The 13148-nt window shown below is 42.7% G+C and overlaps 1 protein-coding gene across 4 annotated transcripts in view; it reads left to right on the top strand.

Moving 5' to 3' along the window:
* The window catches only part of GRIK1 (glutamate ionotropic receptor kainate type subunit 1), a 200428-nt gene that overhangs the window by 114872 nt on the left and 72408 nt on the right, over positions 1-13148 (top strand). For 3 of the 4 annotated variants that reach the window (XM_066622617.1, XM_066622616.1, XM_066622619.1), the window contains exons 2-3: positions 3768-3935; positions 7423-7680. In XM_066622617.1, coding sequence (XP_066478714.1) covers positions 3768-3935; positions 7423-7680 — 426 coding nt within the window. The remainder of the gene's footprint in view (positions 1-3767; positions 3936-7422; positions 7681-13148) is intronic. The other variant, XM_066622618.1, reaches the window with a different exon arrangement.

The following is a 13148-nucleotide window of genomic DNA, read 5'->3' as shown; positions in this document are numbered from 1 at the left end:
TCGGCTTCACTCTGAGGTAAGTGACCCCTCCCTTCCCCCTGAGCATGTGAAAGAAAGATAATCACTTTGCATTTGTAAAGGGAATCGTTACTGGCTCAGAGTGAAACCTTTCTAAGTGCCTGGAAAGAGTCTGATTATGAATTGTCTGCTTAATGATTCTGTCTTACATCATAAAGGTCAGCAAGGCTGTTTTTAAATTGCCTAGCAAAGAGACACTATTTTTGAATGGATTTGCTTTAATGTGCTTTTTGCCATCCACTTGAGTTCTGGAAATGGAACCCTCACGAATAATGTGACTCAACCTGTAGTAACTGTGGGGTGTGCTGATCTACTTCTGCATACAAAGAGCAACCACTTCTACTTCCCTGTATGTGGGTGGCCCCATATAGTTTACAAACAGACAGGCATTCATCTATTATTAGTTTATACTACAATATAGCTGTTAGGATATAGTTAGATTCACTGTCGCATATAGATAGATGATCCTTGAGTTTGTGACCAATAGTGGTTCCCAAAGTGGTTTTCAAACCAACCACAGTCAATACCGTTAACTTTCACTTTAAACCAATCAGAACAAAAACAAAACTTAACCTCACAGTGTGTTGGTGTTAATGGCCTTGTAAAGAGGCGAACAGCTGCAGAAGAGCAGGCATCTGATAATGACTTCATCAGCCTCCTTCTCTCTTGTTCTTTCTACATATTGGGATAGATTTGAAACCTATTATTCTTGTATAAGGATACTGTCTTTTGGACGGAAACAATCATATGATTACTTAGAGCCCAATCCTAGTACTGCTGGTGAATCATGAGGTCTGCCAGCTTAATGCATGGGCCACTGCCACAGCAGCTTCTCAGCCATTCTATGGAGAGCTGCTGCCAATGCAAAGGCCTGGAGCCATGAACAGGCAGTGGTGCAGTGCACACCAGCTATTGATGGAGGTTTGTTGGTGGTGGGGGCAAATCGGGGCAGGGATTGGACAGGTTTCTGGAAGAAAAGTCCATCACAGGTTACAAGCTGTGACGGGTATGTGCAACCTCCTTTTTTCAGAAGCAGGCAACCCCAGAATGCCAGAGACAACAGGATGCACGTAACTTGTCTTGTGTGCACTCTGAGGCATCTGGTGAGCCACTGTGAGATACAGGAAGCTGGTTTAGACAGACCTTTGGCCTGACCCAGTGGGACTCTTCTTATATTCTTAGAAAGAGCCCCTGACCCAGACCTGATGCCCCCCACCGTGACAGTTCAGATCTATGCCAGCATAGTGTTGATATGAGTAGGCCCATTGTGGTGAATGCAGTGGAACAAGGAAGTAAGTAAACCTCTCTTGTTTCAGATATAGCAGAGGCTGCACTGGTGGCCCTAAATTCTGCAAGTATATGGTACCAGCGGGGCATAGGATTAGGCTGTTAAGTTTTTATTTGAAAATAATATACCAACAGAGAACTAGTTAATATCTATAGATATCTGAAAACTCAACTTTGGGGGGAAAGTAGTAATGCAAGTTATTTGGTTTGTGTTCAGACTGCCAATGGACCTGTCAAATGTTTCTTGATGGCTGGAGGGAACACGTAGATATCAATCTGCCAGAGATTACAAGACTTCTGATAAGAAAAAAAATAAGATAGGCACCAAATGGCAGAGCTGACTGACATAATATTTTGTTGCTTTTCCTCAGCATGTAACTCAGTCGTCGGTACTTTAAACCAAATGAGATATGGGAAGAGCTGCATAGAAATTAACCAAAAGGACAGCAGCAGTTGCGTACCTCCCATTGAGCACCATGGGGCAAATGCCCCAGGCGCCGGCCGCTGGAACCCCATGGAAGCCTCTCTGAGGCTCCAGACGGGGGCGGAAACTGTGGTTCCGGTTCACTGGAAGCACAGTTTATAGTGCTGGGGAACCTCACAAAGGTTTCCCTAGCATGGGAGGAGGTTGTGCGAAGTTCCATGAGCCTCTGGTGAGTGGGGGGGGGCCTGATTTCTATGGGGGGGTGGCGATAGCCAGTGGGGGGACGCCATCGCAGAGCTTTCCCCTGGGCATGGGGCCGCGGAGGTCCGCAGCTGGCCAGTATCACTATTTAAACAAATTATAGAAAAGAATAATAAAATAGCTATAGCATAGGCAATAAATAATAAATTACCCGAGATGTGATTATCTACAGCAGTGTTTCTCAAACTGTGGATCGGGACCCACTAGGTGGGTCGTGAGCCAATTTCAGGTGGATCCCCATTCATTTCAATATTTTATTTTTAATATATTAGACTTGATACTACCATGGTATGTGACTGCATTTGGGAAAATGTTACAGACTTGTACTTTTAACAAGCTACTATGTATAGTCTTTTAACAATGATAGTCAATGGGACTTACTCCTGGGTAAGTGTGGGTAGGATTGCAGCCTAGGATTGTTAAAAATGTTCTAGCTTGAGGATGTCACTTCCGGTCATGACATCACTTCCGGTGAGTCCTGACAGATTCTCATTCTAAAAAGTGGGTCCCGGTGCTAAATGCGTGAGAACCACTGATCTACAGCATGGTGGTATGACATGCGGCCTGCAAGGCCCTTTTTGGTGGCCGCCAAACCCAGTTGCAGCCCCCCTACCACCTACTCCTACATCAGAAGCTTTACAGTCTCCCTGCCATGCCTTTCTAGATTCTCCTTTGGAGAAGAAGAAGCTGGAACAGTGCAATAGGGAGATCAAAAAGCCCCACCACACCCACCTCGGCCTCCACTGCCTCCGTTCTGAGCCTGCCAAATGACTCCGGCAGGCTCAAAATGAGGAAGTAATTGATTGTGACATCATCACATCACTGCCAATTACTTCCAGTTTGGCAAAACCAGGGGTCATGCAAGACTCTGCAGGGCTCCAGGACAGCAGAGCCAGGGGTGATACATTCCCCCGTCTGCCCAAAACTGAACCATCATGACCTATAGAATAACATATTCTTAATGTTGCTTACATAAAAAGCAGCTAGATGTATATGGTGAGGTATTTCAATCTTTTTTTTGTAAGAGTTATTAACATTACTACTGCAGAGTTAAAATGTAAAGCAGGTTATAGCTTTACTGTGTATTTCCATTTCTTGATTGTCAGATAATGACTATGCTATACCAGTGACATATCAAAATCAAAAGAGCCCTTGCAGTACATTAGCAGATTATTTTTTTGTTGACTGGGAAATATAAAGCAATACGTGAGTTGTAAATTTCACACGGGGAAAGAAGTGACTGGAAAATTCAAAGCATTCCCTAGTGGGTAGCACAAAATGAGCAAATTATACATGCAGATCAGGAGCTACAGTTGGATGCTGCTACTTAAAGAACCTACTTTAAAATATACTGTTCATTATGCGTTTTATCAAGTCCAGCATTTGCAGAAAACCTGGATGTGAGATTGATAATGTCCATCTAAGGGCAATTATCAGCTGCACAAATCCTGGTGTAATTGGGACATTAGTAAGAGAGCCAACCAATGCAGTATTGACCTTGGTTTGGACTAAAATGTTAGCCCCACTTCTAGTTAATGATCCATTGTTGTGTTGACCACAGCATCTTCTGCTACCAGCTTGGTGACCTAAAGCTCTCAATGGATGCCAGGCCATCTGTTGAATATCTTAGGTGCCAGAGTGATACAGTAAATAAAACTGCTCCTTCTTCCATGAATCTCTCTATTCCCTGTCTGAGAATGCCATTAATTGTGTCTCATAGGTGATGGCAAGCTATGGCACGAATAAACGCTTTTTCTTTATCTCTTTCCTTTTGCAGGAGGGATATTTGAAACGGTGGAAAACGAGCCTGTTAATGTGGAAGAATTAGCGTTCAAGTTCGCAGTTACCAATATTAACAGAAATAGAACACTGATGCCTAATACCACGTTAACCTATGACATCCAGAGAATTAACCTTTTTGATAGCTTTGAAGCCTCACGTCGAGGTAATTTTCCTCAATATTTTAATAACTTGCTTTATGTTGTGCCTCTTCTGGTCAGCAAAGTTTCTCTCTTTCCTGAAACTAGGGAAGTTGGTACATTGCCCATAAATTTTGGCAACAGAATCGTGGCAGAGAGGTTAAATTTTTCAAATGCAATCTGTGATAAGGTACACAGACTATATTTCGTCACTTCTATACAAAGTCTGTACTATACAGAATAGTTCCCTCAAACAATCCAGTTCTTTGTTTTTTGTAAGTTTTGAAACGGCTGTAATTACCTCCAGTATTGAAATAGCTTGAGAGCAACACGGAATTGATCTTGTTTTGCTAATATTTAGTTCTGTGATACTAATAGAATGCAGCAGAAAATCAAATATTTTCTCCCTTCCCTGCTTGCAAATGAGCAGACTTTCAACATTATGGGACACTTGGCATTTCAAGGTCTAATTTGCAAGCATTCTTAAAGAGTTGTATGAACTGATGTACATGAATTGATGTCCTATGAATTGATGTACACCAGTGACACCATCAATATTTTGATGGAACAGTCTGCATTGTATTTATTTTGTCTGCATAGCCAAGTTCTTCTAATCCAAAGTATTTTTAATTAAGCCCTTCTGTTCGTGTAACAGCACGGACATAATGGTCTCTGAACAGCATACCTGCTCACTGTGAGTTGTGCCAAAATCTCACTGCATTTTATTCAGCCTATTATGCTATACAGGTGGAAGCAAAAAGCATTCAGTCCAACTTTTCTATGCAATAACATTTAAATTAAAATTTAATGGAGAAAAAGCCAGAATATTAAAAGGGAAAGTTGTCTTCAGCGTTTTAGAGTAATAAGTACCATTTTACAAGTCCTAAATAATATTTATGTGCGTTAAAGCTTATGGAAAACTTTTTAATGAACTTCACAGCTTTCAAAGCTACTTCTTATTCAGACGTTTAAAAGACCCCCTATTTTGTGAATAGGGGCGCAATCCTAACCAACTTTCCAGCACAGAGGTAAAGGCAATGCAACTCAGAGGTAAAGGAACAAACATTGCCTTACCTTGAGGAGGCCTCTGTGACTGCCCCCCAACTGCAGGATGCAACACATGCCCCACTGGCACAGCTATACCAGCGCTGGAAAGTTGATTAGGATTCCACCCTAAATGTGCAAAGCATAACTTTATTTTCTTTTTTAGTCATTTTGGGCTCCCAAGCCACATACAGTTCCATCAAATAATGTAAAGTTCTTTATTTCAAGGGACCATGAGATAAATTGCCATTGATATGATGTATGTCAAGAAGGCCTCTAAGATGTGAATGACTGGCTCTGCTTAAGAAAAATCAACCGTCCCAAGTGGGCATTTTGATGAGGAAGGATTCCTGGTTTGCATGCAGATTGAATGATGTGTCTGACATACATTGCTTCTTCTGAGGCAGATAAATAGATTAAATGCCTGCTTGTCTAGCATCTTGAGGAACAATTTAATAAATAGCTTTTAAAAAAAACTCTGAAACCCATGGGGAACGAAGCATGAATACGTCATGATCACACTGCTGTATTCCTGGTTGCCGTTACCTCTCCATTTCAACCCACTCTACTTCCAGTTTAAAATCTTGATTGTAATTTCCTCACTTAGCTTTGGCTTATATTACTGCATAGGGTACTGTGGCACTGAATAAATTAATAAATATGTTAAATGTTTAACATGCAGGTTAATAGAGTGAGGCCATAGAAGTTATTTCTGTGGTAACCGATACATGGTAGATGGTAATCAATCCCTGTTAGGGTGTCATCTTTTAGCTAGGCTCTCATGGTTGGTCAGCTGCTTACAGAGCAATGCTAGGCATATCTACTCAGAAGTAAGTTTAGTTGTGTTCAGAGGGGGCTTACTCCCAGTGTGTATAAGGATTGCATTCAATGAGACTTACTTCTGAGTAGGCATGCATAGGATTGTGCCATAAATGCTTTGTTGCTACAGTGTGCTTCATCTTGAATTGGTTGTCAGTTGTGATTGCCAGTGGAAGCAGCAGATTCTGGTCAATCAACCCCAGCTTCCCTCAGTGACATCACCTATAGTGCTGTTTTGGACAATGCTCAGTTTTTCAAGAATGGATCCCTGAGGTATGAAAGCCGTTCCAGCACTAAATTGGAGTATTGTGAATATGGATTGAGTGGATACAAGTAGAAATGGAAGTCTGCACTTCCACAACTAAGAGAATAGCATGAGGAGTGCTGGAACTGGCTGCTTAAAAAAATTGTGCAGAGGCAGCGAACTCAAGGTGGCATCCTTGAATGAAGTGGCAACCACCCAACACTGGGCAGTATTCCGAATTGCTTTGCTGCTGGACAGGATATGAACCAGGAAGGTGCTGATCCACAACACACAACTCTGCACAAGCTCTTGTGCACTACTACACTTTACACTTTGCAGTGTTTGGGGAATTTGTTTTTCAGCCCCTCCCCCAAACATTTGTGGAAATTTACATACTCCCTCCTTCATTTGAGTCCTCATTTATCTATCAGACTTCTTGATTTGATAATATATCAGCACGGTGCTGTGGCTATTAGAACCGGCATGCAGATATTTCTTTGACCCATTCCTCAAAATATTTTATTAGATCAGCAAGGCAGCAAATGTAAACACAAACAGTGCAGATTGTTTTCAGCATTATGTAATGACTTTCTTTTGAAATTACAAACATGGTCCTGTTTGGAATTCATGTAGTTTTCTCAGAGCTCGATCCTATCCAACTTTCCAGCACCGATGCAGTTGTACCAAGCGGGCGTATGCTGCATCCTAAGGTGGGGGAAAATCATGGAGACCTCCTTAAGGTCAGGGAACATTTGTTCCCTTACCTTGGACTGCATTGCATGTGCAACAGTGTTGGAAAGTTGGACAGGATGGGGCCTTCAGTGATCCACAGTGGCTCATATAAAATGGATTAAAAATATAGATTTCCTCACATAGTCTCTGCTTTGCTTTCACGAGTGACCCTATAACTTAGTATACCTTGCAACATGGAAAGTGTCACCATGAATGATAGTATCCTTTATCCTTTATGAGTGTTTGGCCTGAAATTAATCGACTCAAACACCCTTGGATAGCAATTTGTCAGTTAGTTTGGAAATCTTTTCAGTGACTGCTGCAATGAAATGTTCTATATTTTTTGGTCGCTCTGCCATGAACCATAATTCATAAGACTTTCATTTGGTGAATACATTAACAGAATAGCTGTGGGCTGCTGAAAGTCTCACCATCATGATTTAAAGCCAGACCTGTTTAAAGGTAATGAAGTGGAACCACTATATTATTATTTTTTATTTACAGATCATAGTTTTGTAAGGCTGCTTCTCATCTGTATAGTTTACAAACATGGAAGCTGTAGTGTTTTGGTGCACCACTCATTTCCACCACCACCCCAAGCACATACTCACTTTTGCACAAACCCAACAATTAATGTTGCTGCATTTCAGACATTTTTCTTCCTCCTTTGACAGCATGTGACCAGCTTGCTCTTGGGGTAGCTGCACTGTTTGGACCATCCCACAGCTCATCGGTCAGCGCAGTACAATCTATTTGCAATGCACTTGAAGTTCCACATATACAGACTCGATGGAAACATCCTACAGTGGATAACAAAGACTCATTTTATATTAACCTCTACCCAGACTATGCAGCCATCAGCAGAGCAGTTTTGGATTTGGTGCTATATTACAACTGGAAGATCATAACAGTAGTATATGAGGACAGTACAGGTAAGCACTGTGAAGTTTTCTTAAAATGATTTACTGTATCATAATTGAATACCACATTAATGCTAACTGCAAAATAATGCAGTTCATGCCTTGTTATCCACTGAGATGCCATTCAAGAACCCCCAGTGGATAAAAAAATCAGTGGATACCAAATCAGTGGAAAAATAAATATCCACTTTCAGGTTTCTTGGTTCTCCGTTGTTGACCCAGAATGCATTGGTATCATGTCTATACCATATTCAGCCACTAGATGGGATGAAAATTGAATCTAATAGAATGATATCATTCCATTTGATTCCATTATTCACTGATCTAGTGGCTGAATGCAAGATAGTGTTTATACCAATGCATTCTGGGGTAACAATGGATGAGCAAGAAACCCAGAAATGAGTCTTTAAGCTATCTTTAATCCCAAGAAGCTTGCAACCAGTGTGGTTTAACAGCGTGGCAGTAGAAAATTGGATTTTGGTTCTTTTTCGCCTTGTTACAAGGCATTTAAAGGTGAACCCCAATATCGGTGGTGAATCAAATCAGTGAATGCCAAATCAGTGCATACTGAGGTCCCACTTGTAATGCTAAAATATCATATATGCACAAAAGTATTTCCTTTCTTCTCTCACATCAATTAAAATTTGAAACTGATCTTCTGTATTATTATCCATTTCAATATCTCCCAACATGAGCACTATAGAGTTGACATAAACTTTATGTGACCATGATTTTGATATTGGTATCAGAATAGAACAGAATAGAATCTGTTTAACCAAAGTGATAAAATGGCAGATGGCTTTCTCTATCTGAGCAATTATAGAGATGAAAATAACTGATGAACTGACGATGACGTGACAAAATTTGTGGCTTGATGGATGTGTAACAGTAGATGATTTTACAGAGCTCTTATGGGCAATTAGCTGTTCAATATAGAAATACAGGTAGAGTCTCGGTATTCATGAGGGTTCTGTTCCCAGAACTCACATGGATAGCAAAAATTGCATTAAAGCAAATCCATTTAAAAAACAATGTCCCTTTGCTAGGTGATTTAAAAAGAGCCTTGCATACCTTTGTGATATAAAACAGACACATTAGTCAGACTACCCATCAATCAGAGTCTCTCCAGGTACTTAGAAAGGCTTCACTCTGAGCCAGGGACCCCTCCCTTCACCCAGAGAGCAGTGCTGGGAAATAATGCAAAGTTATTATCTTTCTTCCGTGTGCTCAGGAGGAAGGGAGGGGTCACTTGCCTTGGAGTGAAGCTGTTCTAAATGCCTGGAGAAAGAATGATTGATGGATTGTCAGCCGACTGCCCTCTCTCGCATTAACGTAACACTTCTACAGGTGTTTGCAGGAAAGTGCTAATTACTGTTCTGTAGAGGTATGCTTTCATTTTGGAATGAATGAAAAATGGAATTGGATCACACCTTTTTCATTTATTATGAAATGCATGAGAGTTCTGAACAACCACTGAAGCAAGTGGCCCCATGCATCCCTGAATTCAGTTGCGTGCCTGCCACAGACCTCCCTGGGGCAAATGCCCCATGCGCCGGCCAGTAGGACCCTGTGGAAGCCTCTCTGAGGCTCCCGACAGGGGTGGAAACTGTGCTTCCGGTTCACCGGAAGCACAGTTTATAGTACTGAGGAACCTTGTTTCCCCAGCGTGGGAGGAGGTTGTGCGAGGCTCTGTGAGCCTCTGGTGAGTGGGGGGGATTTCTGTGGGGGGGGCAGCAATAGCCCGCGACAGGGGGCACCTTCATGGAGCTTTGCCCCGGGCACGGGGCTGCGGAGGTCCGAGGCTGCCTGAATTCCCACTCATTTTCGTAATGGGAATTTATCAGCATCAGGTGTATTTTTTCTTCTTAAAAACCATTTAGATTTGGAAAGGAGCAGCAGAGCTCTTCTTGGAAGTCATCACCTGACCCTGAGTTACAAGCCTAACGGGGGACAACAAAAATGGCTCACATTTGGCAGAAACTTAACATGAGTACAACCAAATCAAGAACTTATGGCCCAGTCCTAATCCAGGGTTGGGCTGGCAGGCTGAGGAATTTACAACAATGGAACATAGTTCCGCTGTCATGAAATGGCTTCTGGCAGTGCATGTGGCACACTGCCGCTGGCCATTTTAGAACCACTACCAAAACAGGCAGCAGTGCAGGAGGACCGCTGCCAGACCCAGTGGCAGTGGGGGCAGAGGGGAGGGCATATCAAGGCCAGAAGGGGGTGGTATTAGCAGCAGAAAACATATCCCCCTTCCTGGCCTCAATCTGCCTTCCCAGGTTCACTCAAACTTGCACCTGCTAAATCGCTAAGTCTGAGTAGACCCATTCTGGAGCCAGAGGCTTACCCTATTTGTAAGGGAACAAATATTCCCTTAACTGTTGGAGACCTTGGTTTCTGGAACTCCCCTGCAGGATAGGGCATGCAGGGGCAGCTGGTGGGATTGGGCTGCCTGGGTCAGAGTAAGCCCCCTTGAATTCATGGGAACTTACTTCTGAGTCAACATCATAGGATTGTGTTATAAATGAATCAAGTTTTAAATAATTAAAGTGACTGAAACAAGAAATGAACCATGTCTTGTTCACCTCTGCTGTTTTCTTTCCACTCAGTTCTTTGGATGTCAGCCCACAATTGCAGGATTAATTTGAACATGCCCACAACTGTAAACATCCCCACAATTGCACCCCACAATTTCAGAACTAATGCAAGCTGCCTTGGGCATCTGCTTCTGCAGAGGAAAGGTGGGGTAAACATCTCTTAAATAAATAAACATCACAGTTATAACATGGTGACTATCAAGAATCACATCTGCTTGGTGGTTCACCATACTGTGCATGGGAAACTTGATTTCCAAACACGACAAAGTTCTCCAAATTGTCAGCCAACTGTAAAGAACCTCCTGTCTGTAGTTATATAAACCAGCAATTAATAATCATTGTTTTTAAAATAAAGGTGACAATTCTATTTTAGAATGGTTGTAGTCAATCAGATTTGTTGCTTCATTGGTGTCCAAAATAATTATTCATTCTCTGTTCTGATGCAAATAAAATTTGATAATTAAATTTGACACTGTTTATAACGTCTCTAATCTTTCTTTTCTTGCTCAAACATCTCTATTTTTGCCAATATATTTATATTTATAACCAGTTCAACCTCTTCTTTAGCTACATAATCTTTCATATTGCCCAACAGGAAGACCAAAGTATCTATGAATGTCTTACATTCTGTAATTTATCCCTTCTGTAGCATGTATCCAAGTCAGTTTAATATTCGTCAACAATACATAATTAGCATTCAAGATGTCACACTTCCAACACCCTCAATTAGTATTATACAGTCTGTTGGCATTCATCATATATGAAATAGTTTCAAGAGAACTTTTTATATTTCAGGCTATGAAATGAGTCATGCCTTATTTTCAGATATGTTGCCACATTCTTTTGGTAATTATGTCAATATCCTGTTCCCTTAAAAAAGGGGTCAGGTTTGTCTGAAAAAATTAGTTAGTTAAGACTGATCATAACTGTGCATAGCATTCTTCTGTTGATAGTTTACTAACAGCCCAATTCTATCATTGGGCTGCGCTGCCTGAACTCACATTCTGGCAGCACAGCCTGACTTAACAGCGTCACAAAATGCGGCACTCTGTAGTGTACTGCTGGGCCGTTGTCAGAAACTACAAGCAGTGCCAGCCATGCAGCAGCAGCCTTCTTGGACCCCCTACCACTTGTAAATCAGCAGCAGAGGCGGGCCATGAAGGGAAGGATCAGAGTGTTCCTGTCGGAAAAAGGAGAGAAAGCAAGACAATGAGTGGAAGGACCCTTTCCCTATGGTAAAATCCACTCCCCAGCTAAGAGCCCAATCCTATGCATGTCTACTCGGAAGTAAGTTCCATAATTCCGATCGCCCAATTGAAGGGTGTTCGAAGTTTGTTTGGCCTGGCCTGGGACACGAGAGTCTCCTCCCAATGGGGAGTGGAAGGGGGCTGGGTCTGGCAGCTACGGGGGGGGGGCTTTTAAAAGGCACAAGACCCAGCCCTCTTCCTCCTTTGCACGTGGGCACTGTGGGAATAGCAGGATCTCCGCGGGATCAACAGGCTCGGCGGATCCTCTACGGCAGCAGTAGGGCGTGGGGCTTGAGGTGGGGGTGCAAGGGCAAGCTTACTCCCATGAAAGTGAGGATAGGATTGCAGCCTAAGCTGATGTCAGTTAACATACATAGGAGCAGAGGCTGGTTAAGGTTTTAAAATAAGCACAGTTTCCAAGATTACGTATCTTCTGAGTGGTCAGAGGTTTCTACTACTTCTGTAAGAGAACCCTAGAGCTGTTCTCCTTGAATGGATGTGTGGTGTGCCATCCTCCTGCTTTGGTGGTGCAGAAGGGGGAGGAGAGAAAGGACAGAAAAGAAATAATATTAAGAACCACACCTCAGTGCAAGGATCATAGAGGGCAGGTAAAGAGTCTCAGATGTCTCAACTGCCCTCCAGATTCTGCCTGTGGCATTGCATCCATTCCAATGGTTTCAATAGGAGGAACCTGAGTGGGGAAGGAAGGGAGGGGTGGATCCAGCAGCAATGGTGGATGCCAGATTTATCCCCTGTTTTTTAAAACCTCCCTGTCCTTTCCCCCTCCTCGGATGTACACCGGTGCTTCAGGGAGGCAGCAGCAGACAGGGTAAAAATCACCCCAAGTCTCTTTGGGGCTTGATGCCTGCCGCAACAGTTACCTCACTCTTGGGTTGTCCCTACATCTGGTGCATTTCACCATTAAGTTGTATATGCCATTCACTCTGATCAACAGCCTAGGCAGTATGGACAGTGATGGATGGATCTGAAGGTCTTCATAATTACATCAGGCCCTTCAGTGAAGCAGTGAGGATTTCTGAGGCAACATCACTGTTCAATTGTCCAGTCTTTTATAGTGTTAGATTGCAAAGGTTTCAGTTCAGGCTTTTTTTTTTCATTTACTGAAATAAGAGATTAAAGGCAGAGGAGACTTTTCAATTCACAAATGGCCCAATCCTGTTCATGTTCTGTCAGTGGAAGGCTCAGGCTGCTGGCATGGCAGCTACAGCCAGGGCATGCAGAATGGTGCTGTCAGCACAACTGGCTGCCAACCGTGAGAGCATGCCACCAGAGTTCCCAGCCAGTACCAGTAAATTGGTGCCATGGATGGGCTGTGAGCAGGGAAGGGGAGAATCTGAGCATTTGTGGAGAATAATTGGGAGATGTGTCAGGGGAGGGAGGGGCTGAATCTGGTGGCAGTGACACACACTAGATCCTATCCCTGTAACCCCACCTTAGAATTCCTCTAGTTCTCCTCAGTCTTACTCCAACTCCATGGCATGGGTCTGAGGAGACCCATAGGTGGCCAGAAGGCCCTCACACAGGTAAGTAAAAGAGTTTTTTATTTAACAACAACAACAACAACAGTATTTATATACCGCTTTTCAACAAAAAGTTCACAAAGCGGTTT

This window comes from Tiliqua scincoides, chromosome 3 (assembly GCF_035046505.1).
Source record: "Tiliqua scincoides isolate rTilSci1 chromosome 3, rTilSci1.hap2, whole genome shotgun sequence".
NCBI lineage: Eukaryota > Metazoa > Chordata > Lepidosauria > Squamata > Scincidae > Tiliqua > Tiliqua scincoides.
The sequence above is the reverse complement of the archived record's forward strand: the minus strand, read 5'-3'. Positions and strand labels throughout refer to the sequence as shown.